Here is a 25,492-nt window from a genome sequence, read left to right as displayed (position 1 = left end):
GGGGGGAACCAGCCCTCACAAACTGCCCAGGGTCACCAGAGAGGAACCAGCCCTCACAAACTGCCCAGGGTCACCTGGGGAGGAACCAGCCCTCACAAACTGCCCAGGGTCACCAGAGAGGAACCAGCCCTCACAAACTGCCCAGGGTCACCAGAGAGGAACCAGCCCTCACAAACTGCTCAGGGCTCTTGGCAGTGCCCCAGGCCAGCTTGGAGCAGGGCTGGGACAGTGGGGGGTGTCCCTGCCACGGCAGGGGGATGGAATGAGATGGTCATTATGCCCCCTGAAAATTGGGGACCCAGCAGTGACAGCTCCTGGGCAGCACTCTGGCTGCCCTTGGTGTTCCCTGCCATGCACTTTGTGAGTGGGATAACCACCATGGGCAAAACTGAGGGGTGACAGCCCCTGGGAAAACCAGAACAGGCAAAGTTGAGGGGTGAAAGCACCATGGGCAGATGTGAGGGCTGCAGCCCCAGGAGCAGGACAGGGAGCAGGACTGAGAGCAGGAGCAGGGCTGGGAGCAGGGCAGTGGCTCTGTGACTCACGGATTTGCCCCTGCGGAACAGCAGCTGGTTGCCAGCCAGGGTGAAGTAGCGTGTTTTCCACCTCTTGATGAACTTCCAGCGGACCTGCTTCTCCTTCAGCCTGCCCTCCATCAGGGGCTGCCCATCCTGGTTCATGCCTGGGGAGGGGAGCACACCTGGGTTAGTGCTGCCCTCCCTGCTCCCAGCCAGGGTTAGTGCTGCCCTCCCTGCTCCCAGCCAGGGTTAGTGCTGCTCTCCCTGCTCCCAGCCAGGGTTAGTGCTGCCCTCCCTGCTCCCAGCCAGCGTTAGTGCTGCCCTCCCTGCTCCCAGCCAGGGTTAGTGCTGCCCTCCCTGCTCCCAGCCAGGGTTAGTGCTGCTCTCCCTGCTCCCAGCCAGGGTTAGTGCTGCTCTCCCTGCTCCCAGCCAGGGTTAGTGCTGCCCTCCCTGCTCCCAGCCAGGGTTAGTGCTGTTCTCCCTGCTCCCCACCAAAGGCTCTGCCGTGCCTCAGGAAGGTTGTGCTGCCTCCTCATCCTCCCAGCCTCCAGCATTCAGCTCTCACTTCACTCTGACAGCTCAGCCCTCAGCCGTGTCCTGCTGGGGAGGGTGAGCAGATGGAGCTGACAGCTCACAGCCCTCTTCCATCTCCTCTCCTGCTCCCTCAGCCATCCCAATCTCCTCCCCAGCACTGCAGGGCCCATTTCTGACCTTGGGCACTGCCAGGGATCCAGGGGCAGCCACAGCTGCTCTGGGCACCCTGTGCCAGGGCCTGCCCACCCTCCCAGGAGGAATTCCTTCCCAGGATCCCACCTAACCCTGCTCTCTGGCAGTTTAAAGCCCTGACATCTCCTAGGGGTCTCTTTTTCCTTTCTCTTCTGTCTTTCCATCGATGTCCAGGACACAGAGGATCAGCTAGACCAGAGGGCAGTGCACAGGCAGTCTGAGCAGGGATGTTTTGGATGGGGTGTTTGCCTTGGAGCCCATCCCAGCATCTGTCAGAGGGGCAGTGATCCCTGGCTGGCTGCTCTCCCAGCCCCCTGTCCCTCCAGCCCTGCTTTTCCTTGAAAGCCTTCACTGCCATGGGCGGCTCCTGAGCCCAAAGCTGTGCCCCGGTGCCACCCAAGGCAGTGCCAAAGCCTCCTGGGCACCCAGCCCCTGTCTGGAAGGGGGCACACCAAGGCCAGGACAAGGCATAGCTGTAGATAAAGGATGTGAAGGATGTGTCCTTCCCCCAGCGCTGTTTTCCTTGGCAGCGAGGCTGGCTGGGGGTGCAGTGTGCACTCGTGCAATTTCCTCAGGAAAGACCATAAATATTTCTGTCTCTGCAGGCAGGGAGCGCCTGGAAGGAGCTGGATGAATGAGCAGGGGCTGGCAGAGCCTCAGTGCCGGGGGAGCTGCAGCTGTGGGTGCCACGGGAGGAGCAGGCCGTGCCCTGCCCCACGCAGCCACTGCAGCCCTGACTGCAGAGCCATTTGGGTGTTTCTGTGCCAGCCCCATCACAGCACCCAGCCTGGCATGGGGCACACTAAAGCAGAGGGCTGCTTTCTCCCTGTATAGATATTGTCACTGCAAAAGGGGATTCATTCCCAGGAGGCTGGTTTGGGTCTGCACCCTCTCCCCCCACACTCTTTAGTGGGACAGAACCACACTTTAGTGTCCCCCGTACTAAAAACTTTGTAATTTGTTAAATATTGTTCCCTGCCTGGCTCCTGGCTCCACAGGAACATCTTCAATCCCATTCCAGAGCCGTAGGAACATGCTTCAACCAAACCAGGAGGGGTAAAGCACAAAAGGCTCAGGGACCAGATGATACTGAGATAGTTTGTGGTCAGGAGCACAACATGAGAAGGGAAGTGAATGTGCAATGTTGGCTTAAAGTGAATTTTTATGGCCAAAATCTTTCAAACCCAGGATTTGCTAAGAAATGTTGATGTCTGTAAGGAGCCAGTGGCTTTAGGCAGTGCTACCAGAGGACTCTCCTGTGTGTGCACAGAGGAGCTGGGGGAGCTCTGGAGGCAGCTTCCAAAGTGGCCCTAATGAATCCGATGCCAGCGCGTCTGAGGGGCTCATTAGGAGAGAGAGATTCAAGCAAGATAAGAATAAAGCTCCTTTCCAATGTTTTTCTAAGTCCTTCTGCTTATTTTCCTTGCGGTTGGCTTCACAGAATCCCAGAATAGCTCAGCTGGAAGGCAGCTCCAGGGGTCTCTGCTCCAGCTCCAAGCAGGGTCACCCACAGGGTCAGACTGGGTTGGATTTATCCAGGTGGGACTGGAAAAATCTCCACAACATCTCTGGGCAGGCCTGGTATCCTCATGGTGGGAAAGCTTTCACTCACAGGGAACAACTCCTGTCCAACATCCCCTCTAAATCTCTCCCCTTTCGGTTTGAAAAGGTCATGAAATATCCAAAGGTCTTGAAACGCCTATTTTTTCTTAAATCATCTCAATTTAGACACACTAACTCCAGTTTAACCCTGAGTAGTTCCCATTGATGTGTCTGTTGGAATTTTCTACTTTCCATCTTGCTTTCTTTGCAGAACTACAACACATCCAGCTCTAAGCAGTTTGGGTACTGAATAAAAAGTTAAAAACCCTCCAAACTCTTCCAAGATGACCTTGAGACAGACAAAACCCAAAGCTTTAAATCTTGAATTTGATGAAACATAAAATCTTCCACAAGAATTCATGAATGATCTCAGTGATAATAAACCCCTATGAAATTGAAAGAATGGAATGTGTGGCAGATAAATGCAATTAACCTCGGGGAATATGGATTCAGTCTCTTCCATTAATCACCACGTTGGGTTTTGCTGAAAACCTGGAAGGAACACATTGCTGGATGCCACTTTTGCTGATTTCCCAGTGAGGATTAGAGCTGGGCTCCTTCATTTCTCTGGGTAGCTGGCACTGCAGGAGGGCATAAATGCGTTCCCAAGCCAAGGTGGTGTTGGCTTTCCCAGGGAACTGCAGTTTTCCAGGGGGATTCCCAAACACCCTCAGTTTTCCCCAATCCCAGATCCTTGCCCATGGCTCCTCTGCAGCCCCCAGGGATCCCTGCCTGGCTTTGTGAGCTTCCAGAGGGGGAAGGAGCTGGAATTGCCTCAATTCCCTCAATTCCCTCAATTGACGCTCTCCAGTGGTTTTGCGGAATGTTTTGTGCAAGAGCTGCTGGAGCCAAGCCCCCAGTGCAGGGGGCTGTGCTGGAATGGGGCTCCCAGCAGGCAGCTTGTCCCAACAGGAGGAATCCTGGTGCTTTGCAGCCCTCCAGGTGCCTGGTGGCTGTGCTGGAACGGTGTGAGCTCCTGTTCCTGCCCTGCAGATCAGTAGGGTTTGTGGGAATGCTGCTCCTCAGAGCAGGAAAAGCCAATCCAGGGTGATTGAACAGCACTTCTGCAGAAGTGTGGTTGTACAAGACATGCTTTGGCACCAGAAGAATGCATGAGGAGGAGTCAAACTTTCTCCAGTTGTCACTGTGGGTGCATCAACCACTTTGCTTCAGCTTAACTGGTTCTTTCCACACAGGATCAGCTCCCAGCCCCAAAATAGCCTCCCAGCTATGGGCAAACAGGAATCACAAAAGCATGGAATGGTTTGGGCTGAAAAGGATCTTAAATATCACCTCAACCCAGCCCTGCCATGGCAGGGACACCTACCACTGTCCCAGGTGCTCCAACCCCAATGTCCAGCATGGTCTGGGCACTGCCAGGGATCCATGGCAGCCACAGCTGCTCTGGAATCCCATCCCAAGGCAAGGCCAGGCTTTAAGGCAGTCTTTGCCCAAGTCTGCAGGATAAATGGCATCTTGCACCATGGCATCCAAAAAATGCAACAAAACCCCAGCAGACAATAATAGAAAAAAAATTTGCCTCTGAATTCCTTCTTCAACAGGAATTCGGTTGCTAAACACAATTGCTGAGAGGAAGAAGTTGCTTTCTTGCCTTCTCAAAAGTATTTCAGATGTCAAAGGGTCTTTCACACTCTGGAATGAAAATAAAAGATGTTTCACAGCCTTTAAATTCCTTACCAATCCAAGGAGAGCTCCAAATCCTACAAACCCAGAGAGACCCTGCAGGGTCTCCCACTCTGCCACAGCTCTGCAGCACCAACACAAAGGTGGAGTTGTCACTCCCTGCAGATTTTCATTCCACTGAGCTCCCTCTTCCACCTTGCCTTCCTCAGCTTTCACATGACCCACTCAGGGAATTTATTTTCTTGGTTTTCCAAAGGCCTTTGGAGCTCAGAAGCAAGTCATGACACTCACAATGAGCCTTCCTTACAGAAATTCTTTCAGAGTGAGACAAAGAGAGGCACTGCTGATGAAAAGGACAGTTACAGCCAGGAGAGCAGGAGTGAGGCAAGGCTGGACTGCTTAAATGTCTTTGGAAATTCAGACCAAAGTTGCTTCAGTAAACTTTGACATTTCAAGCAAGAGTCTCGTTTTCCTCATCACTCACCATCCCTGACATGGTGGAAACCACACTGAGGGCTCTGTGGAGATGAAGTTTTAACTCAGGGCATGGAAACCACACTGAGAGCTCTGTGGAGATGAAGTTTTAACTCAGGGCATGGAAACCACACTGAGGGCTCTGTGGAGATGAAGTTTTCACTCAGAGCATGGAAACCACACTGAGGGCTCTGTGGAGATGAAGTTTTAACTCAAGGCATGGAAACCACACCGAGAGCTCTGTGGAGATGAAGTTTTCACTCAGGGCATGGAAACCACACTGAGGGCTCTGTGGAGATGAAGTTTTCACTCAGAGCAGGGTTTCTGTCCTGGTCCTGCAGTCCCAGGGGAGCTGGGGAAGGAGAAGATGCTCAAACACCCGTGGAGTGAGCAGGGACAGACTGGCCTGCAGCAGCAGTGGGCCATTCATGCAAGACTTCCTAAATTTGGGGTTGATGCAGTCTGAAGAGACACTAACTGTTAGAATAAATCTCTGAAACAGCCAATTAGTCAAACACTTGGCCAAAACAGTCCAAATTCTTGGCCAGGACTGGTCAGACTTTTACAGAGTGGCAGAAAGGATCTGAGAACAAGATTCCTCTGCCCTGCTGCCTGCTAGAGAGCTTCAAAAGCAGGGCACCAGGAGCTCAGACCTGGGAAAAAGCCTGGTTTCCCCATTTCCCACTCACCCTCTTCTCCAATACAGCTGAAGTGTTATGCCTTTATAAGACTTAATCACATGCTCCCAAGGAGATGTGCACCGTGGAGTAAATCACATTAAAGCAAATAATTCTGAGAGTGAAGAAAGCAGGAACCAGGTGTTGTTTCTGTGCCAATGTCTCCCACATTTGGGGTCGTGTCCCTCTAAGCACACACCAAACCAGGTCTGGGCTTGACTCTCTCACCTAAGATGACTTTAATGGAGAATTCCAACTAAAATAGCCACTGGAAAGTTTGGTTTACCCTTTCCCCACCATGCCACACACCCAGCACGAGCAGTGAGCTTCACCCAGGCAGGACCCCTGTGTACCTGTTGCCTTCTCGGGGTTGTTGCACATGAAGCACTGCCAGGCTCCTGCCTCCTCGCTGTAGCCAAACAAGTCAAAGAACCTCACCTCCTCCAGGTGCATCTGAACGCTCTCCAGGTCCTGCAGGGAGGAGAGAAACCAAACTCGTGAGGGGAGGCAGCACCAGAACCCCAAATCCAGGGAGACACAGGGGATCCTTCCCACGGCTCCTGCAGAGGGACAAGGGCACTGAGCTGGGCAGGAAAGGGCACTGAGCTGGGCAGGAATGGGCACTGAGCTGGGCACTGAGCTGGGAACTGTGCTGGGCAGGAATGGACACTGAGCTGGGCAGGAATGGGCCCTGAGCTGGGCACTGTGCTGGGCAGGAATGGGCACTGAGCTGGGCAGGAATGGGCCCTGAGCTGGGCACTGAGCTTGGCAGGAATGGGCACTGAGCTGGGCAGGAATGGGCACTGAGCTGGGCAGGAATGGACACTGAGCTGGGCAGGAATGGGCCCTGAGCTGGGCACTGTGCTGGGCAGGAATGGGCACTGAGCTGGGCAGGAATGGGCACTGAGCTGGGCACTGAGTGGGCACTGAGCTGGGCAGGAAAGGGCACTGAGCTGGGCAGGAATGGGCACTGAGTGGGCACTGAGCTGGGCAGGAATGGGCACTGAGCTGGGCACTATGCTAGGAAGGACAGGGCACTGATCTGGGCACTGAGCTGGGCAGGAATGGGCACTCTCCTGGGCACTGTGCTGTGCAGGACAGGACAGCACACAGGGACGAGGCTGACAGAAAGCCTGGGAGCTTCCCCATCCCATGAAAAATCTGGTGGTGGCTGCCATGAGGCAACTCCAGCCTGAAAGAGAGCAAATCCCACTGAAATATCAGTGCAGAAACCTGCCTGCTCCACTCTGCACCCCAGCACACTTCAAATAACCTGCAAGGAGCCACTTATTTCAGGAGGGAAAAGCCTAATTGGAGAGGAGAGATTTATCTCATCCCTGTGCTCCATCACCCTGAAAGGCTCAGAGAGCCCCCTGTGCCAAGGTGACCCTTCCTTCTGCCACTGAACAGAAAGGAGAGGGGAGAGCAGAACAACTCACAGATCAAAAATGCTAATTGAGCTCTTAAAGCCACAAAGGGATCCCCGAGGGCACCACATGGAGCAGGCACCAGCTCGGGGCTGGCACAGGAGCCAGGAGGGCTCAGGAGCTCCCCGGGCTGGGCACACTCAGGGCTCTGATCAGGGGCCCCGCACAGCGCAGGAGGAGCCACATCTGGGAGTGCTTTGCTCCTGGCACACCTCGAGCCGGGCTGCATGGATAAATCCATGTTTTCTGTGGCATGGAGAGGCTGCCCAGTGGAACACAGCGAGCTCAGTGTGAGCCAGGCCCTCAGAGCTGCTCCAGGGATCGCCACAGCTGAAGGCATTTCTCAGAATTCATCTGGAGTGGAGCACTGATCTCACACGTTACCCTCCAGGTTTGGAAAATGCTTTAGAATCCATGTTGGAAAACATTTATCACCTTCCACTGTTCCAGGGGCTCCAGCCCCATGTCCAGCCTGGCCTTGGGCACTGCCAGGGATCCAAACACAGCTGTGCCAGGGCTGCCCACCCTCACAGACAAGAATTCCTTTCTTATATCCCATCCCACCCTGAAAAAGCATTTCAGACTCTGCTAGAACACAATGCATAAACTTAGTGTCAAATATAGCAGACTGTTGATGCTGCATTTGCAGCAACACACGTCAAGCCATTGAAAATTAAAAGTGCTGTACTTAATGAAGCAACCACACCCCCAGAATTTGGCTTCCTGGACTACTGGCAGAGGAATAGCACCAACAAATACAATAATTTGTCCAATAATTCACAATGTCTGAGGTTCTGTTAGCGGTGAGAAGAACTTCTGAGACTGACAAATTGCAATTATGACAGAAGCTGAGGAAAGTAAGGACTAGGTCACGCAGGGAATGTTCCAGGCAGATTTTCTGGAATTGCAAAAGCTAAAGAAAACCTTCTTTATGGCAGTCCTAGTCCTTATTCCCAGAAAACTGAATGGGAATTGCACTAGAGACAAACTCGGGCCCTTAGTAGTAAACAAAACCAGAACAAGCTCTGGTTCTGTGATAATAAAAGAATCAAACAGAAAATCAATCCAGCAGCAAAGAGCAGAGCCAGGAGGGGACCTGGAGTGCCAGAGCAGCTCAGGGGGTCCCCGCTGTCCCTCTGTCCTCAGCCCCAGGGCTGATCCCTGCTCCAGGACCTGCTGGACCCCAGACCCCGCAGGGACGAGGATCTCAGGACCCCAGACCCTGCAGGGACCAGGATCTCAGGATGTCCCTCCCAGTTCTGCTGCTCTGGGAACTCTGAGCTGTTGGAGTCCTGGTCACTGCGAATTTCAGACTTTCTGTGCTGCCAGGCAGTGATCCCCAAGAGAACATTGCATTGACCTGAGGCCCTGGAGAAGGATTCCAAAATGGAATGATGGAACTGGGATTGCGGGTGTGGAGTTTGATAGAAGTGTGTGATATCACAGGGGGGGAAACTCAGAGTTTAAGGGTTTAGAATGCAGTAATATGTATAAAGCAAGGTGGAGGTTGTAGGGCAGAGGTTGCTCCTTCTTCTTCACCTTCTTCTCCCTGGGTTTGAGTGGTTTTGTGTAATTGGATGAAAAGTCCCCATTGCCAGCAGGGGTGGTTGGTTTTGGGTTAAAAGTAAAACTAATTGAGGTGTCATTTCTTAATTGGGCAGTTTATCCTTAAAAGGTCTTGTGTAGAGAGAGATGGGGCTCCATTTTTAGTTTGTTGGAGTGAAGTGCTGCAGAACTCAGGGTTTGTGAGACTGTGACATGGATAGGAACTAACAAACATCTGAGTCCAAACAAGTGAAGCCATGCTGAGCAGCAAAGCTGCTCTAAAGCCTCTGGATTCAACAGCAGCTCAGACCCTTAGCACAGCTCCTCTGTGTGTGAGCAAATCTGGCCCTAAAGCTGCTCTCAGATGTGGGGGTGTCCCACTGCTCTGAGCCCCAGCAGAGTTCCTGCTCCTTCACCACAATATCCTGGAGAGTTCAGAAGGTGCTCCCAACAAAACTGGTTTTAAATCAGCCACAGTCTTGGTAATTTGATCCTATTCCACCAGACATCTTCATGCCCACAATATTCTGAGAGAGAGTGTTGTAAAATCATGTTTGACAATTCATTTCATCCAAATGAGCTGGATGGAGATGCTCAGGAATAAATAGATATTTGTTTTCCAATCCTACAGTGGCCTTTTCCAAGCAGCTGATGAATAGCTTGGAAAGAGCATTCACTGAAATCCTGGAGACAGAAAAGAGCTTTGGGCTGCAATCCCTTCAGCTGATGGGGGTAACAAATGGCACATGTGTAGACAAATAACTCCATAAAATCCAGGGCTGTGTTTAGCTGGGTGAACTTCCAAGGGCTCCCAACACCCCAGAGCAGCAGCTGGGCTGAGCCTGGAGCTCCAGACTGAGAGCAGGACCAAACTCATGGCATGCAGCATCCCTGCCTGTTCTTCATGCCATGGGTCAGCTCAGGGGTGGCAACAGCCTGGGACCTTCCAAAGCACAGCACAAAACAGCCCTGGACACAGAAAAGGCTCCACGGTGCAGGGCCAAGTCCTCCTGCTCTTTTAACCAGTGAGGAAAGTGTCCCCTTACCTTCTGGTGAGGGAAGGTGTTCTGGATCATGGCAGTCTCAAAGCTGTGCGTGCCCTTGAGCTGGGTCTTCTCCCACAGCGCCTTGAGGACTTGCACAGAGCTGCTGTGCATGGACAGAGGCTCTGCAAACAGGCTCTGCAGGAAACATTGGGAATGATTTCAGGTGGTTTTTCACTCAGGTGTTACCAAAGAGCATCTTGTGCTCACAGTGGGACAGCCAGGAGAACCAGGGGTGAGCCCTGGGGAGCTCTGATGGATCCACGGGCTCACAACTGGGAAAACACCAAACATCTCAGCTCCTCTGGGCTGTCTGAAGCTTACTGCACACAACTGGGAAAACACCAAACATCTCAGTTCCTCCTATTGCACATCCCACAGCTCTGAGGAACGAGGATTCCCCTTCAATGGCCACTGCACAGTGAGTGACCCAATAGCCAGAGCTCTGTGTGGCACCCTGTCACAGACATCTTTTATGGAAAATCCTTTCCTTAGGATTTTTCCTCCTGAGAAGCTGAGAGGCCTCAGGAGCAAAATGTAAACATTGATTATCTGCTGCTGTGGAATGCAACAGGTGCATCTGGGATTGGCCCTTCTTGAATGTTTATAATTAATGGCCAATCCCAGCCCAGTTAGCTCGGACAGAGAGTCTGAGACAGAGCCTTTGTTATCATTCTTTCTTTTCTATTCTTAGCTAAGCCTTCTCCTGAGAACCTTTTCTTCTATTCTTTTAGTATAGTTTTAATGTAATATATATCATAAAATAATAAATCAGCCTTCTGAAACGTGGAGTCAGATTCTTGTCTCTTCCCTTATCTGAAAACCCCTGTGAACACGGTCACAGCATCCCTGCTCACACAGCAGCCCTGTGGCTGGGAATGTTTGTGCCTCTCCTCCATCTCCTCCGTGATCTTTTAATTAAAGAATGCATTTACACGCAGGAGCCAAGATAGGAGCGCACAACAAATCTGATTTTCCATACTGCAAATATTTGATTTCACAATATGGGCAATGTCCTTCAAATGTGGGATTCCTGGATGGACTTTCTGTCTCCTCTGTCTGAGCAAACCCCTCCAGCCTAATCCTGCTGTCCTGCACTAATAATTTCCCAACTTCTATCCAAGGGTTTTGAAACACAGTAGAACTCTCCATTATTATTTTTTTAAATTAACTGACCAGTGTTCTTGAAAAGTAATTATTTCTAGGAAAACACCCAGGGTACAGCAATTCAGGCTGTTCCATCCACAGCTTCCCTCGCTGTGTTAATTCTGGATAAGGCCTGGGGGCTCCCAAGGCTGCCTTAGATGGCATGAACTGCAGTGAAAGGCTCTGTGTGTGTTAAGAAACTGAACATTGTATTTCAGCTCAAATCCCACCTGTTCCATCCTGAAGTGTGAATGTAGGGCTCTCTCTTCGTTTCACACTATTTGTAACCTGTTAGGAAATTCCACACTTGTGCAAGTACTGGGCTGTTCTTGGAATCAATATTAACCACAGGAAAATCACCTGAAGGGTGGTGGAACAGCACTGGGCTGATTTACAAACTCTGCTCGGTCCAAACCTCTGCAGTGAAACCCCAGTGGGTTCTGCCCCTCCAGCCTCCTCCTGCAGCCTTGGGGGTGATGCTGCTCCCCTAAAATCCACTGCCAGCTCCTGGCTGCTTCCCAGGCACCTGGGAGTTCTGCCTCAATAAGAACAATAAGCTTTGGTGCCACTTTTTTAGGAACAATATGCTTTGGTGGCACCTTTTTATCCCCAGACTTTGTAATCTCCCCAGCCAGTTTGAATTTGGGGTATTTAACAGAAATGTAAAAACTTATAAAGCACAAAACAACTTCAGCCCAGTGGAAGGAGCTCCTGAGGGACCACAAGGGTCACAAATGGCTGTGAGTTAGGGGTGCATTTAATGAGTTTAACCATGAAACATTCTTGTCCAAGGAGCAGCCCAGAGGGGCCCTGGCTGGCGTGGGCTCACCTGCTGGAACAGGAACATGATGTGGATCCAGAGGGGAGGCTGCTGGCTCACCAGGGTGAAGCTGGATTTGCTGTACAGGCAGTAGTGGCCCTTCAGGGGACAGCTGAAGAACAGCTTTGCCACACAGCTTTGAACAGAATCTGCAAAGGCAAACGTGGGATGTTAAAATCAGCTACAAACCAGAGAGGGAGCTCAGTGCCCGTGCTGGGTGCCAGAGCCATGGGGGAAAACATTCCACTGGGGACTGGGGGCACTCCTGCAGCCAGCAGGGCACTGATGTGTCTGCACCCCTAAAGAAGGAGAGAAATTCAGGGTTCAGTGCTTCAGATCTTACCCTGTAACCCTTTACTGCCCAATGCAGGAGGGGCAGCACAGGCTGTTCACAGTCCTTGTGCTTTCTCAGGTGTTTGGGATACCAAACCAGCAGGTCCATCCAAACTGTGTGTCCCTCATCCTATTTAAACAGTTTGTTGGGAAAGCCCTGCCCTGGCAGGCCCCAGCCAGGTGGGGCTGACACCTGTGGGATCCCTGCTGAGGTGAAGGCTTGACCTGGAAATTGAGATGCACAATTCTGCTTTTGCTAAATATTATAGATCGTGGAATGGTTTGGGTTGGAAAGATCTTAAATCCCACCCAGCCCGACCCCAGCCATGGCAGGGACACCTTTCACTGCTCCAAGCCCCATCCAGCCTGGCCTTGGGCACTGCCAGGGATCCAGGGTGGGCATCCTGTGCCAGGGCCTGCCCACCCTCCCAGGGAACAATTCCTCATTCCCAAAATCCCATCCATCCCTGCCCTGCGTCCATGGAAGCCATTTCCTCAGCAAACCCAAACAGCTTTGTCAGAAGATGATAAAATGGTTTCCCCTTGCCAGCTTGTGGGGTTTGCTCCCAGGCCCACAGCCACCTGGCCTCTCTGCAGCATTTCTGGCAGGTTCCAGCATCCCTCTATGGGATTTTCTGCATTTTCAGTGACAATCTGTGACACTGACACCTTGTCCTGGCAAGGCATTCTTTTGTAGCTCTGGTAAACTCATTCCTCACATGTCACACCTTTACATGAAACACTGAATTTATTACATTTCCCTCCTATGCATTCACATCTTAATAGATAGAAAATGTTAAAACCAAGCATTTCAAGCCCATCTGTTGTGGACACACAGGCTGCCTCTGCTCTTGTCATGAGATCCAGAACCCATCCCTGCTTACTCACGTTTTCTCCAAAGTCACAACTCATTTTTTCAGCCAAGCATTTCTTTGAGCATTTTCTTCCTTCCCCTTCTCCCCACAGTGACTCACCAGGACAGCAAGGGACTGACTCACACCTCTGCATGGCTGGGCCATGAGCAACACCCCCAGCAGGGAAAAAGGGGGGATAAATCCACTTCTCTGGGAGCATGGCATAAAAGGCACTCACTCGGATTACTGGCTGTGGGGAAAACTTGAGTTTCATCACCCAAACCTGCCAGTTCTCACCCAAACCAGTTCACTGCACAGAGGAGTTGGGAAGCCAGAGGGGTTAATGAGGCCATCCTGGACCCTGGGGTACATGGAAGCACACAAGGACATTCCCAAGGAGGCTGCTGACAGATGCTGCTCCAAACTGCAGACCCCTCACAGATGCTGCAATAACCCTCACTCAAGCAGAAATCAGGCCTGGCCTGGGGCCAGCTGTGTGAAAAGTTGATGTTTCAAGATGGGAAATGACTCTTAGCTAAAAATGACCCCAAAGCACGTGAGGAGGAAGGTGAGGAGGAGCAGGCAGCTTGTCCTTCCTCCTGCCTGGAACACAGGCATTGCTCTCCCAGCTCCAAACACAGGGACTGGCAGAAACCTGGGGGCAGAAGGGGCAGGGCTGCAGCCCCTGGAGGGAAAAGGCACCAGGGAGAATCTGCTTGGGGGGCTGGGAAGGGCATTCCTGAGTGCTGCTGATAAAAATGGCCAAGGATCTGTGGAGAGGCTCCCGAGGAAGTGCTTAGCAGGGTTTGTGGTGACGCTGGGGAGCACACGGGGGCTGGGGACACGTCCCAAAACCAACGGCAGCTCCAAGCACAGCCCTGGCTGCCTGAGCACGGGGTTCCTGGAAAACTGCAGCCCTCATTTGTCACCACCTCTGCAGAAAGCTCCTTCCCAGAGCATCTCCCAGGTTCTGGAATGGGCTGGGAGCTCCTCAGGGCTGCCCTGCTCTGTTTGAAGTGCTGGGTTTGGCGCCGGCTGAGCAGCAGCCCACGTTTGCTACGTGCAGCTTTCGGCAGCTCCTGAGGAGCCACCAGGATCCACCTCTGACAGGGAATACCAGTTATTCCATGTCAGCAGAACCATGGGATCATGGAGTGCCTTGGGTTGGAAGGGATTTCAAACATCATCTCATTTCAGCCACTGTCCCAGATGCTTCAAACCCCAGTGTCCAGCCTGGCCTTGGGCACGGCCAGGGATGCAGGGGCAGCCCCAGCTGCTCTGGGAATCCCATCCCATCCATCCCAGCCAGGAATTCCTCCCCAGCATCCCATCCATCCCTGCCTTCTGCCACTTTAAGACCATCTTCTCCTGTCCTTTAATTATCTGCCAGGTTCTTCTCCTTCCCCAGCCTTGGCAGGAGAGTCCAGGCACCACAAGAACAGGATTTTGAAACACAAGAACACGTGAAGAGCACCACGAGACACAACCCACCCACAGAGTCACCAAGTGCCCCAGAAGGCTGATCAGGACCCCAAGGAAAGGCTCCTCAGCCAAGGAACACTTCTCAGCCCAGCTCTTGGCACTTCTCTGCCTTCCAGCATGGGAATAAGCAACAGCTCCTTCCTCCTGCAGGAAACAAGGGAATATATGTTGCAATTTTAAAGTTCACAACTGAGTGGTTGTGCCTGGGGAAAAGGAAAAAAACATAACCAGAAGAATGTCAGCAGAGCTGTTAATTGTTACCTATTCCAGCTTCACATGCTGGGCTGAACCAGGAGGGTTCAGAGTCACTGGCTCTGGGAACAATTAATGTGTTATTTGATTTACATTGGTGATCCTTTACTATTAAATGAAATCTGTTAATAGGAGTAAAAGTATGCTCATAAATTTCCTGAATAGAATCAAACCCATGCATAAGCATGGAACCAATAAGAAATGGATGCAACTTTTTAAATTTTGGGTTTAAGCTTTTTCAGCTTCCTCAGTTTCCTTTGCCTGACCTCTTCAGTTTGGGTTACAAAAAGTATGCAAACAATAAATATGTTTATAGGAGGAGAGGGCAATTTTTAAAGCAAGCAGCTTCAAGAAATGCTGCTTTATATTGTTTTTAACACACTAACTGTGTGTGCAGGGCATAACTCAGCCCAAGGTGTGAGTTACATCAGCACCAATGGAGAAGGCAGGGCTGTAATGGGGGTGGGCACCAACAACGAGGCACTCAGCACAGACTCCACATCCAAGGGGCAAATCCAGGCTCAGAAGCCATAAAATCATCCCAGAATCACAGACCTGTTCTACCCCCACTTCCTTCCCCTAGAGCAGGCTGCTCCAAGCCCTGTCCAAGCCCTCTGGTTGATGCCACCACCCTCAGGAGTGTCCCAGCCGCCAGGTGAAGGCCACCCGGAGAGCAGCCTGCTCCCAGGGCAGCTGTGAGGCCCCCAGGATGTGCCACACGTGGGTGAGGGCAGCCAGGGGACAGCTGGTCACAGCCCCAATACCCTGCTGGGGCACTGGGAATCTCTCCTTGGTGTGACAACGTGCATCACCAGGAGCACAATGGCCACCCTGAGCGGCGACACTGCCGTCCTGAGTGGTGGCACTGCCATCCTGAGCTGTGGCCATCCCCAGTGGTGACACTGCCATCCTGAGCTGTGGCACTGCCATCCTGAGCTGTGGCCATCCCCAGTGGTGACACTGCCATCCTGAGCAGTGGCACTGCCATCCCCAGCAATGGTACTACCATCCTGAATGATGGCATTGCCATCCTGAGTGGTGGCATTGCCATCCCCAGCGGTGGTACTGCCATCCTGAGAGGTGCCACTGCCATCCCCAGCAATGACATTGCCATCCTGAGTGGTGGCACTGCCATCCTGAGCTGTGGCCATCCCCAGTGGTGACACTGCCACCCTGAGCAGTGGCACTGCCATCCCCAGCAGTGGTACTACCATCCTGAATGGTGGCACTGCCATCCTGAATGGTGGCACTGCCATCCTGAGTGGTGGCACTGCCATCCCCAATGGTGGCACAATGGCCATCCTGAGATGTGGCACCACCATTCCCAGCAATGACACTGCCATCCTGAGTGGTGGCACTGCCATCCCCAGTGCTGGCACTGCCCTGCCCCTGGCTCCCTGGGGAGTTTGGAATGCCAGCCCTGGTGATGGAATGCCAGCCCTGAAGGAATGCCAGCCCTGAAGGAATGCCAGCCCTGCCAATGGAATGCCAGCCCTGAAGGAATGCCAGCCCTGCCAATGGAATGCCAGCCCTGATGGAATGCCAGCCCTGAAGGAATGCCAGCCCTGGTGATGGAATGCCAGCCCTGCCAATGGAATGCCAGCCCTGCCAACGGAATGCCAGCCCTGCCAACGGAATGCCAGCCGATGCTCACAGAGCAGCTCCCTGGGACTGCTCTCCCGAGCCTGCCCAGCCCTGTGATCCCCCTGCAGCACCCGAGCCCCATCTGTTCCCAATCAGGGGCTGCTGATGGAATGCTGGAATCCAGCAGGGCTGAGCAGGGCTGAGCACTGCAGGGGAGCAATGAGCTTTTCCATCCACGCCGCCATCTGGTCCCCATTAGCCCTCGGTACCACATAAAACATAATAACAACCACGCTGGGGGCCAGCACGCTGCAACCTGCTCCCCCTGTGCCTCCCCCTCTGCCAGGCTCCCGGGAATGCTCATGGATGGGTTTCCTCCTGCATGGCACCAGAGCCACCAGGGACTGCTGCAAAATGGTTCCCATGAAATGGTTCCCATGTTTTTCCTTGGGTGTCGCTGAACCGGCCTCAGTGAGGGAGGGGAAATGATTCCCTGGTGTCCCAGGGTCTGTCCTTCCAGAAGGAGCTTGGAGATGGCAAATCCTCCAGCATCCTTGACACACAGATGTCATCAGATGCTCTCCTTCCAGCAGCTCACTCCACATTCAAAGCTCTGGGCATTAATGGCGGCTCTTTAATCCAAATTACCTAAAATTGGAGCAGAACTAGAGCAGAACACCAGGGCCTGTCCCTGCTATCCCCAAACCCAGCAGCTGGGCAGGTCCTGCCTGGGAATGGCTGCACCCATTCCATATCCAAGGACACACAGGGCCATGGCTCTGAGGCACTGTCCTGGCAGGGGTGGGAAACAAGGACAGCAGATCACAAATCCTGATCAGAAATCCTGATCCACCTGGAGAATACAGCATCCCAACCCATCCCAAAAAAACTGGGCTGAGGAAAACACTGCTGAACTCCATGAAAACTGAAGAGCCTGACAAATATGGTGGCTTGTTGTTTTTCTCTTCTTTTGAGGAAAAGATCCCCAGGATGACGAGACTTTAAGTGATGAACATGACATAAAAAATGCCTCAAATTGCATCAGGTATGTCAGAGATGTGGGTCAGGGCACAAGGCTTTAAGCTAAGCAAGAACTGAACCAATAAATGGATTTTTATGGGTTTGGGTTCCTTCTTTCTGCCCCAGCTCAAATCCCCTCTCTGACTGCAGTGTTATTCCAAAAAATTCCCTTATGCACGTGAGCCTGGTGTTGCAGCTTGTCTGCTCTGTGAAACACCCCCAGCTCAGCCCTTTTCTTTAGGATAAAACCCTCTGGCCCACAGCCCAGTGCTAGCACTGCTCCTGCTGCAGGATCATCACCCAATTCACAGCTCTGCCCTGCCCAAGGCACAGCCAGCCAAAACCAGTAAACATTCAACAGCACGGCTGACGTGGCAATTTTTCAAGGTCTGTACGAGGCATCTTCAAACTGTCACAGACAGTTCATGGATCCACCCTGACACTTCTTAACCTGCAGCCCTTCCCAGCTGTAAAATCTGACACTCCAGTTAATATTGCTTCCATTTGGACACGGAATACAAATTGAATGAACTTAGAAGTCAACGAGGAGCCTGCAAATCACACCCTGTAAAGCAAAAATACTCCGTGAGGGGTAAGACCTACACAGCAAACATCTGACTCAAGAGCAAGAGAGCCAATTTGCAAATCACAGACAATTTAGCAGAGCAGAGGTGCCTATTTTGTGTGTTTTGAGCTCGCCTCTGACAACTTCATGGCGTGTTCTGCAGCACCTGGATGGGGGCAGGCACTCAGTTAATCCTCCCAGTCACTGGAGATATTGCAAATCTCTTTTCCAGGCTGCAGAGGCCATTTATCCCCACATGGAGGTCTCTGATTTTCCTCACACTCCTGCAGCCACTCTCGTCCTTTATGCTCCAAATTGGGGCTCTAATTAATGCAGGCAGTCCCAGAATGGTTTGGGTTGGAAGGGACCTTGGAGCCCCTCCAGCTCCAGGTAGGGACACCTTCCCCTGTGTCACTACTGCCCAGATCTGAGGGTCCTGCAGGAAAACTGGGATATTCCCAAGGCTCTGTCCTCACCAGTACACCCCAATCTGGAGCAGCCCCAGTCTGGGGTTAGGAATGAGGAATTCTCCCCATTCCCAGACAGGCTGCCCCAGGTCAGACACCCCCAGCAGCAGCAGAGATGCCAGCAGGGGTGGAACTCTGGTCAGGAGAGCAGAATGTGGCCCATCACCCCTTGGAAATTATTCCAAATTCTTCTTTATTAACACCCTGCTGACCCCCCAGAGCTGCCACTTGAAATCCCAGGAAAGGCCTGAGCAGGGAAAGGAAAGGTTGGGAAATGTGCACTCTTGCAACACATTCTGCCACTATTTCCTCCAAATACTCTGTGTCATGAGGGGCGCTCTGGGGTTCTTATCTTTTCATATCTTCCATGTCTCACACATTAAATCTCCAGTTCAGACTCCCCCACAGCCAACATAAAATCAGCCAGCTGTATTTATTAATGTTTTCTAATCTTGTTTTTTTCTGCTAAACACGTTGGTGAAATGTAAAACACGCCTTTGAGTGGGCCCTGTTGGAGTTTGGGGATCTCTGAAGTGCAATAACTGCAGGTTTTTGGAGAGCTCTATGCAATATCTGAAATATTAACAGAGCTGTCCCCTGTGGAATGAGCAGGGCTGCATTTCTTCAACAGATTTAGAGTGAGCCCCATAAATCTGTGCTCTGCACATGTGTCCCTGCTCAAGGAATTTCCCTAGGAATGCTAGCTGAGGATTTTCAGGAAATTACAATAGTTTGAATGAATTTAGAAATAGTCACATGCCTAGGATGTATCATAAGAGGTATTGCAGAAAGGAAACTGAGCAATACATTAAAAAAATACTCAATATATGGGATTTCATTAATGTGGGGTCAGAGCACTCAGCACTTCAAAAACCACATTGTTCACTCTCATGTTTTCACTGCAATTTTATGCAACACAAGTTTTGTCCTTAATTCTACCAGATAACTATTTCAACTACTAACCCTGGAATTTGAGGTATTTAGGAAATTCTTCAGAAGCATAAGCTTTTAAAATATATATAGGGAAAGAATTATATTCCTTATATATAGATAAAGAATTATATCCCTTTTATGAGTGGAAACTGCTTTTCCACTTCTTGACCACTGAGAAAGGAAAGAAATAAATCTTTTATCAACTTCAGTTGATGCTTGTTGGAGCTGAAGTGACGCTGTATTAGAAGGTGATGTTTGAAGTGACTGGAAATTTAATTTATTAAATTTAATTTAATGTAATTCATTGAGGCAGCTGCTCTTAGGGATCAACGTGGCCCATGGAAGGGTTGGGCTGTGAACAGCTCATGGCCACCACTGAGGGGTTGGATGCACCCAAATTCACCTCAAGGGGAATAAACCCAACCCAACCCATTCACTTCAAAGAGGAGCAGATCACAGACCCACCAGGGATGAAAGCAGCAAACATTAAAGCAGCCCAGGCATTGGTGAGATGGGATCCAACCCAACCAGCCCATGGGGATCTCACCTTGCTGTGCCCTCAGGGAGCTTTGTGGTTGGAATGAGCTGCCCTGAGGGTCCTGACCTTTGTTGTCCCAATCCAGCTGAATTTATAACTTGGTAATGAGGAAGGACCCCTAAATCTGCCCCAAGCCAACCCAGCCTGCAGCTGGGAACGTCCCTTCCTGCCCTAACCTTGTTCCCAGAGGCTCTGCCACCCTCAGGGCCCACTCCCCATCACATCCAGAAGGAAATGTCTGGGAGAGGTACGGGATGTGTCCCTGGAGGAAATGAATCCTGGAAGGGTTCAGAAGATTCCATTTGGGAAATGCTGTTTTCTCCAGCTGCTGTTCCTCCCTGCCCGTGCTGGGGTCTCTGCTCCCCTTTGGGCCCTGAGGGGTCTGGGTGGGTACAGAAGCCCTTGGGGGGCTCAATCTGCTTACCTTCGATCACACACTGCTCAGGGACAGGAATCCTCCTCCCCATCTCCATCACAAACTGCTTGACCTTGCCCAGGTTCTCCTTCAGGTGCAGGTACAGCTTGTCCTGGTGCTGCACAGGGCCCGTGGCTGCCTCTGCCCTTCCCTGCAGGGCCTGTTCTGGGCTCAGCTCTGGCACACTGCCTGCCTGGGGCTGGTCAGCGCTGTGCCGTGAAAGCAGGGAGCCCCCCAGGGGCCCTGCCTCGGGCTGCACCCCAAAAGGCTCCTGCTGCTGCTCCTGGCTGAGGCAGAGCTCGGAGAAGGAGATGCCAGCAGGGATGTCCCCACTGTCCTCGTCTGTCCCTCCCTCTGGGCTCAGCCCCTTCACCCTGAGCGTGTGCAGGGCCAGGCTCTTGGACCTGCAGGGAGGAAAGGAAAAAGGGTTTGGAACAGAGGCAGGGCACAAAAATGCCCCAAAATGTGCCCTGTGCAGCTCCCTCAGAGAGCCCAGTGGGGGGCTCACCCAGCCAGGGGCAAGAGCCTGATGGAAATCTGCATTTCCTCAGCCAGGCTCGAGCCCCAGCTTTAATAAACAAATGAAATGGAGCAATATCCAAATGATACCCACATATCCCAATATCTGCCACAGGGGAGCAAGGCTGCCCCTCTGCAAGGATCCTGGAGCCCTGGCGTGGTGTGGCTGCTGTACCAATCCTGCCATAAAATGGCAACCAGCAATTTCACTGAACCAGAGCCCTGCCTCCAGCCCTTCCTGCCCTGCATCCCTGCTGGGGATGGCAAAAGTGGCAGAAAGGGCAGATCCTGGGGCAGGAAGAGCAGAGCTCTGTGTGGAGCTTTGGGGCAGGGACAGCCTGAGGAGCCTGTGGGTCACACTGCTGTCACTGATAAATGCTGTTAGTGATAACACCCAAAAAGCTCTCAGGACCTTCCTGTCTGTGATATCTCAATGCAGGGCTTTTTTCCCTGCCCTTTTTGCTGCTTTAGGGCACAGAAAAGATTAAATGGGGTGCCCAGAGCAGCTGTGGCTGCCCCTGGATCCCTGGCAATGCCCAAGGCCAGGCTGGGCACTGGGGACAGTGGGAAGTGTCCCTGCCATGGCAGGGGTGGCACTGGATGGGTTTTGAGGTCACTTCCAACCCAAACCATTCTGGGATTCTGGGATTTAGAAAGATTTCATCCAGTCCTTAAGTTTATGGATGTAAAAATCAGTTAAATTTAGGGTTATGCTGCCTGTGGGTATTCCATAAGCAGACCAAACCCTCCGTGTTTGGATAAAGTTTTATGACAGAACTGATCTCCCTGAAGCCCTCACACATTTTCCAGAGCCATACCTGTTAAACCTCATATCCTTCCTTTCTTCTTTAGAGACCTGGCCCAGGCTGTATCTCCTCACTGAGCTGGGGGTGCTGTTGTCCACATTGATTTTCTCTTCAAAAGCCTGGATTTTAACTTGCAGCTTTTCATCTTCTTCACTGCCGTTCACGACAGATTTTAAATCATCCAGTGGTACAGGACATTCTGCCTCAGGGTCCTTTTCCGTCCTGAGGAGGCAGAAAGCAGAGGTTTAACTCTGGCACACTGTGCTCATTGTGCTGATGCTGTGTCTGTGCCTGGGACTTGTGGTTTGGATCTGGTAAAGTAATAATGTTTAAATAGAGATTCCCTGAGGTTATTTTCAGGAACATCTTCTAGATCAACATCTCTGATGGATCAGAAGCATTGAACATCTCTGACAACCCTGGGTTGGAAACTGCCAAGCACCAGCAAATCACAACTCTGTCCCTGACAGTCAAAGGTTTTTCATCTGAACTCAAACCATTCTCTCAAAATTGCTAAACACTGACTTATTGCATTATTTTCACAAGGCAAAAGTCAAGTTATTTGCAGGCTTCATAGAATTCTGTGGTTTTAAAGCTTTGACCAAAGTACATGCAGTTCTTACTGAATTACTGCCCTCTGAGAAATAAAAATACCTTTTAAAACTCAGGAAAAGTTATGAGCAACGTGACTCCAGCTCAGCAAAGAGAAAATGAAGAGTTAAAATGAACTTGTAGGACTGCAGGGCAAGTAGTTCTGTTTTGGATTTCTTATGTTTGTTTAAAATTACAGAATCAGAGAACCAGGGAATGGTGTGGGTTGGAAGGGACCTCAAAGCCCATCCACGGGCAGGGACACCTTCCTCTGTCCCAGGCTGCTCCAAACCCTGTCCAACCTGGCCTTGGGCACTGCCAGGGATGGGCAGCCACATTATGGAACATTTTAATGCAAAATTCAAAGGTAACCTTCAAATAAATTGAAGGGAAGCTGTTGATCTCACAGGCCAAAAAGAAATCTGCTGGAAAAGACACTGTTGGTAAAAACGTGCTGGGTTCCCTCAAACAGCTTTGGAAATGGTTTTTTCTGGGTTCCTGCATCGCTCAGAGCCTGCACAGAGACTCAGCTCCCCTGAATATTTGGCCATTTGCTGGAAATCTGAATTTTGAGTATCCTTACTCTGCCTTGGAGATGCTGCAGGACTGGATTTCCCAGGGACCAACACAAGAGCATTACTGCTCCTTCCCCTGTCCCTGCCCTGCTGGGGTGATGTGAACATTCCCACCTCACTCCTGCAGCACCAAAACCATGGAGCAGCACAGAGCAAACAGGAATCTCTTGGAGAATCAAGGGGGATTGGACACTATTTACTTTTTAAACTCCACCCACAGTTCTAAAACAAGTTTGTTATGCTTCTGACTATTTCTCTGTTTGATTTTCTTTTTTCCCCCGATGAACAAACATCTGAATAGCTAAATCTGTAAAACATGGATATATAAAACCACAAGTGAGGGGTTTAACACAGCCCTTCCAGAGCAGCAGAGCCTCACAAGTCACGCTCGCAGTGGGGGAGCCCATTAAAAACTCCCAAACTGCACATTACCAATGGTAAAAAGCCAGGTTTTTGCAAAACAGCCAGAAATGTGGCATCACAAAATGCACTTTCTCACTTGTTTTGATAAAGGCAGCTCAGGGTATTTCTCAGGGGAGCTGGCAAGTTTTGTCTTGCTTTGTTTTTAATTCAAGCAAGATCTCGTAATATATTAACACTGAGGAGCACTTGAAAAATATTCTTCTGTAATAAAGACCCTTGATGTGACCTTTCCTAACAAATCTTTCTGGGGATGTAGGACAAGATTTAATTTATTGGAAAGCAGTCACTCCAGCACAGCTCCCAACACTGCTGCCATTGTGGGGGCTGAGCTCTGAGGAAAACTCCTTTTCCCTGAGTAAATATGGGCAAAGCCTGGGGCACAGAGAGGGGATTGATGGACTGATGGGCCCTGGGAGTGACAGACCCCAAGCAGGGAGCCCTGGTGGTGTTTGGGATTAAAAATGGTGTTTCAAACAGCACCTCTTTGTCCAGCCTCCTCCTGCTCGGCTCCCATGGCTTTGTGAAGGGAGTGCAAGGAAGCACTTCTCCTAAAGAACCACATAATCATTATGGTTGGAAAAGAAACGTGGATGAATCTTGTTCTCTGTGTTTAGAACAGAAAAAAGTCACTCCCAGGGTGTCGAGGGGCTCCTCAAGCCACCGTCCCACTGTTGCCCCTGCTGGTGCCAGGATTCCCAAGTGGGAAGCAGAGGGTGTCCGAGTGCCCAGGGGCTCTCCTGTGCACCAGCCCTGTGCCCACATCAGCTCCTTGGGAAGCCAAAAGCACAAACCCCCACAAACCCCTCAGTGAGGGCTCCATCCCACCCCCCTGCACCCCTGGCAGTCCTTCCAGCTCCTCTCAGACCAACCATGGTCTGCAGTCCTGGCAAGAGGCACTGCTGAGGCTGCTGGGGCAGGATCAGCTCACACCAAGGCTCTTTGCAGGAGGAGGAGGAGGGTGCACGAGCTCATGGGGAAACCATCATCCAAAAACAGTGCCAGGCTGCTGATGGCTTCATGCTTTAAATCCTCTGGGCAAAGGCACCTCAGTGCCCAGGTGATGCATGAGCACCAAGGGCATTTCTCCACACCAGCAGTGGGGTGCTCACCGTGGGGAAAAGAGCATCCCAAAGGGAGACTGATGAAAATACAGCTGGGTTTGTGGCCAGGGCTTCACCTCTGTGCCCATGGAGGCCACAAGGATGGGTCAGGTGTTCCTGGTTTGTTAAGGTAGAGAAAATCACCTCCTCAAACAGGATGGACAAGCAAGTTTGAATAAGGAAATATCATGGAGGAAATATCATGGAACTGTCAGCAGAATTCCAGACTGGTTTGGGTTAGAGAGACCTTAAAGATCATCCCATTCCACCAGGACCTTTCCACTGTCCCAGGCTTATCCAAGCCCCATCCAGCCTGGCCTTGGGCACTGCAGGGATACAGGGGCAGCCTTAGTTGCTCTGTGCCAGGGCCTCAGCACCCTCTGAGCAAAGAACTTCCTCATATTTAACCCAAATCTCTCCTGTGCCAGTGTAAACCAATTCCAAGCAGCCACAGCGCTGGGAGGAGCAGCACTGGTGCAGCCCTTAAAGCTCAGCTCTTACCCAGAACAAGGACTTTGATGATTTCTTCCCCTTTAATTGACTACACTGCCCCTCTAGGTTGGATAAGTCCATTAAAACCCTGCATATGTTCTTTAAAAGCCCCTCTGGGACTGAATAACTTGCAATTTTGGGACAGTAAGGAGCAGCAGGGCATGGCCTGGTTTTAATTATGCTCCCCAGTCCCTGCATGTAAAATTCCCTGTGTCAAACAACACCGGGCCAGCCATGGCTCTGAAAAAAATCAGCTTTTCCCTAAGTAAACACAGGAGTTTTGGAAGGAATTGCTGTAATCCAGGCCCACAGTTTAAAATCCTGCTTTCCCTCCACAGCACAAGCACCCTGGATTGCTGCTCTTTAGCTCAGTGACTGCAGCAGCTCCAGAGCTGGGAGGGCACTTCCACCTTCACATCTGGACTGGTCCCACTGCCCAAGCACGAGTCAAAACCAGCCCTGCTTAAATCAGCAGGGAGCTCTCGTTCAGCCTTGTCTGATTGAGCTGATACTCTGCCCGAAATGTAAAACCAAATAGCTAAAAACTGTGAAAAGCCAGCAGTCTGCTGTGATCCCTCACAGCCATGTTGAGATAATGAGGGCACAGAGGGTTGGGGAGGGAATGAAATGTAAAATAAATAAAGAAATAAATAAAATCAAGGAGCAGAGAGGGAAAATCATCTGTACCCACACTCACACAGACAATCAATTTCTACTCTTCAGCCAGTCCTTAACAAAGAGAATTTCAGCTAGAAACAGCCAGATTTTGATGAAAACCTTGTTTTTAACTGGGTTTTCTTAGCAGCTCTAGAGATAAATGTTAAGCCCAGAATATAATAAGGAACAGGAATATCACAGTATTTTAACAAACCAAGTAAATTTCAACCATAAATGGAAGGACCACAATGGGTTGGGAATGCC

The 25,492-nt window shown here is 51.1% G+C and overlaps 1 protein-coding gene across 1 annotated transcript in view; it reads right to left on the bottom strand.

Annotated features, from left to right (window-relative positions):
• VEPH1 (ventricular zone expressed PH domain containing 1) overlaps positions 1-25,492 on the bottom strand; it is a 58,239-nt gene that overhangs the window by 1,939 nt on the left and 30,808 nt on the right. The window contains exons 9-14 of the mRNA XM_058812228.1: positions 21,403-21,612; positions 20,075-20,469; positions 11,632-11,771; positions 9,660-9,794; positions 5,995-6,112; positions 546-682 (exon numbers count right to left, since the gene is read on the bottom strand). Coding sequence (XP_058668211.1) covers positions 546-682; positions 5,995-6,112; positions 9,660-9,794; positions 11,632-11,771; positions 20,075-20,469; positions 21,403-21,612 — 1,135 coding nt within the window. The remainder of the gene's footprint in view (positions 1-545; positions 683-5,994; positions 6,113-9,659; positions 9,795-11,631; positions 11,772-20,074; positions 20,470-21,402; positions 21,613-25,492) is intronic.

Source organism: Ammospiza caudacuta, chromosome 11, assembly GCF_027887145.1.
Source record: "Ammospiza caudacuta isolate bAmmCau1 chromosome 11, bAmmCau1.pri, whole genome shotgun sequence".
In the NCBI taxonomy this organism is placed as follows: domain Eukaryota; kingdom Metazoa; phylum Chordata; class Aves; order Passeriformes; family Passerellidae; genus Ammospiza; species Ammospiza caudacuta.
This window is presented reverse-complemented; position numbering and strand designations above follow the sequence as displayed.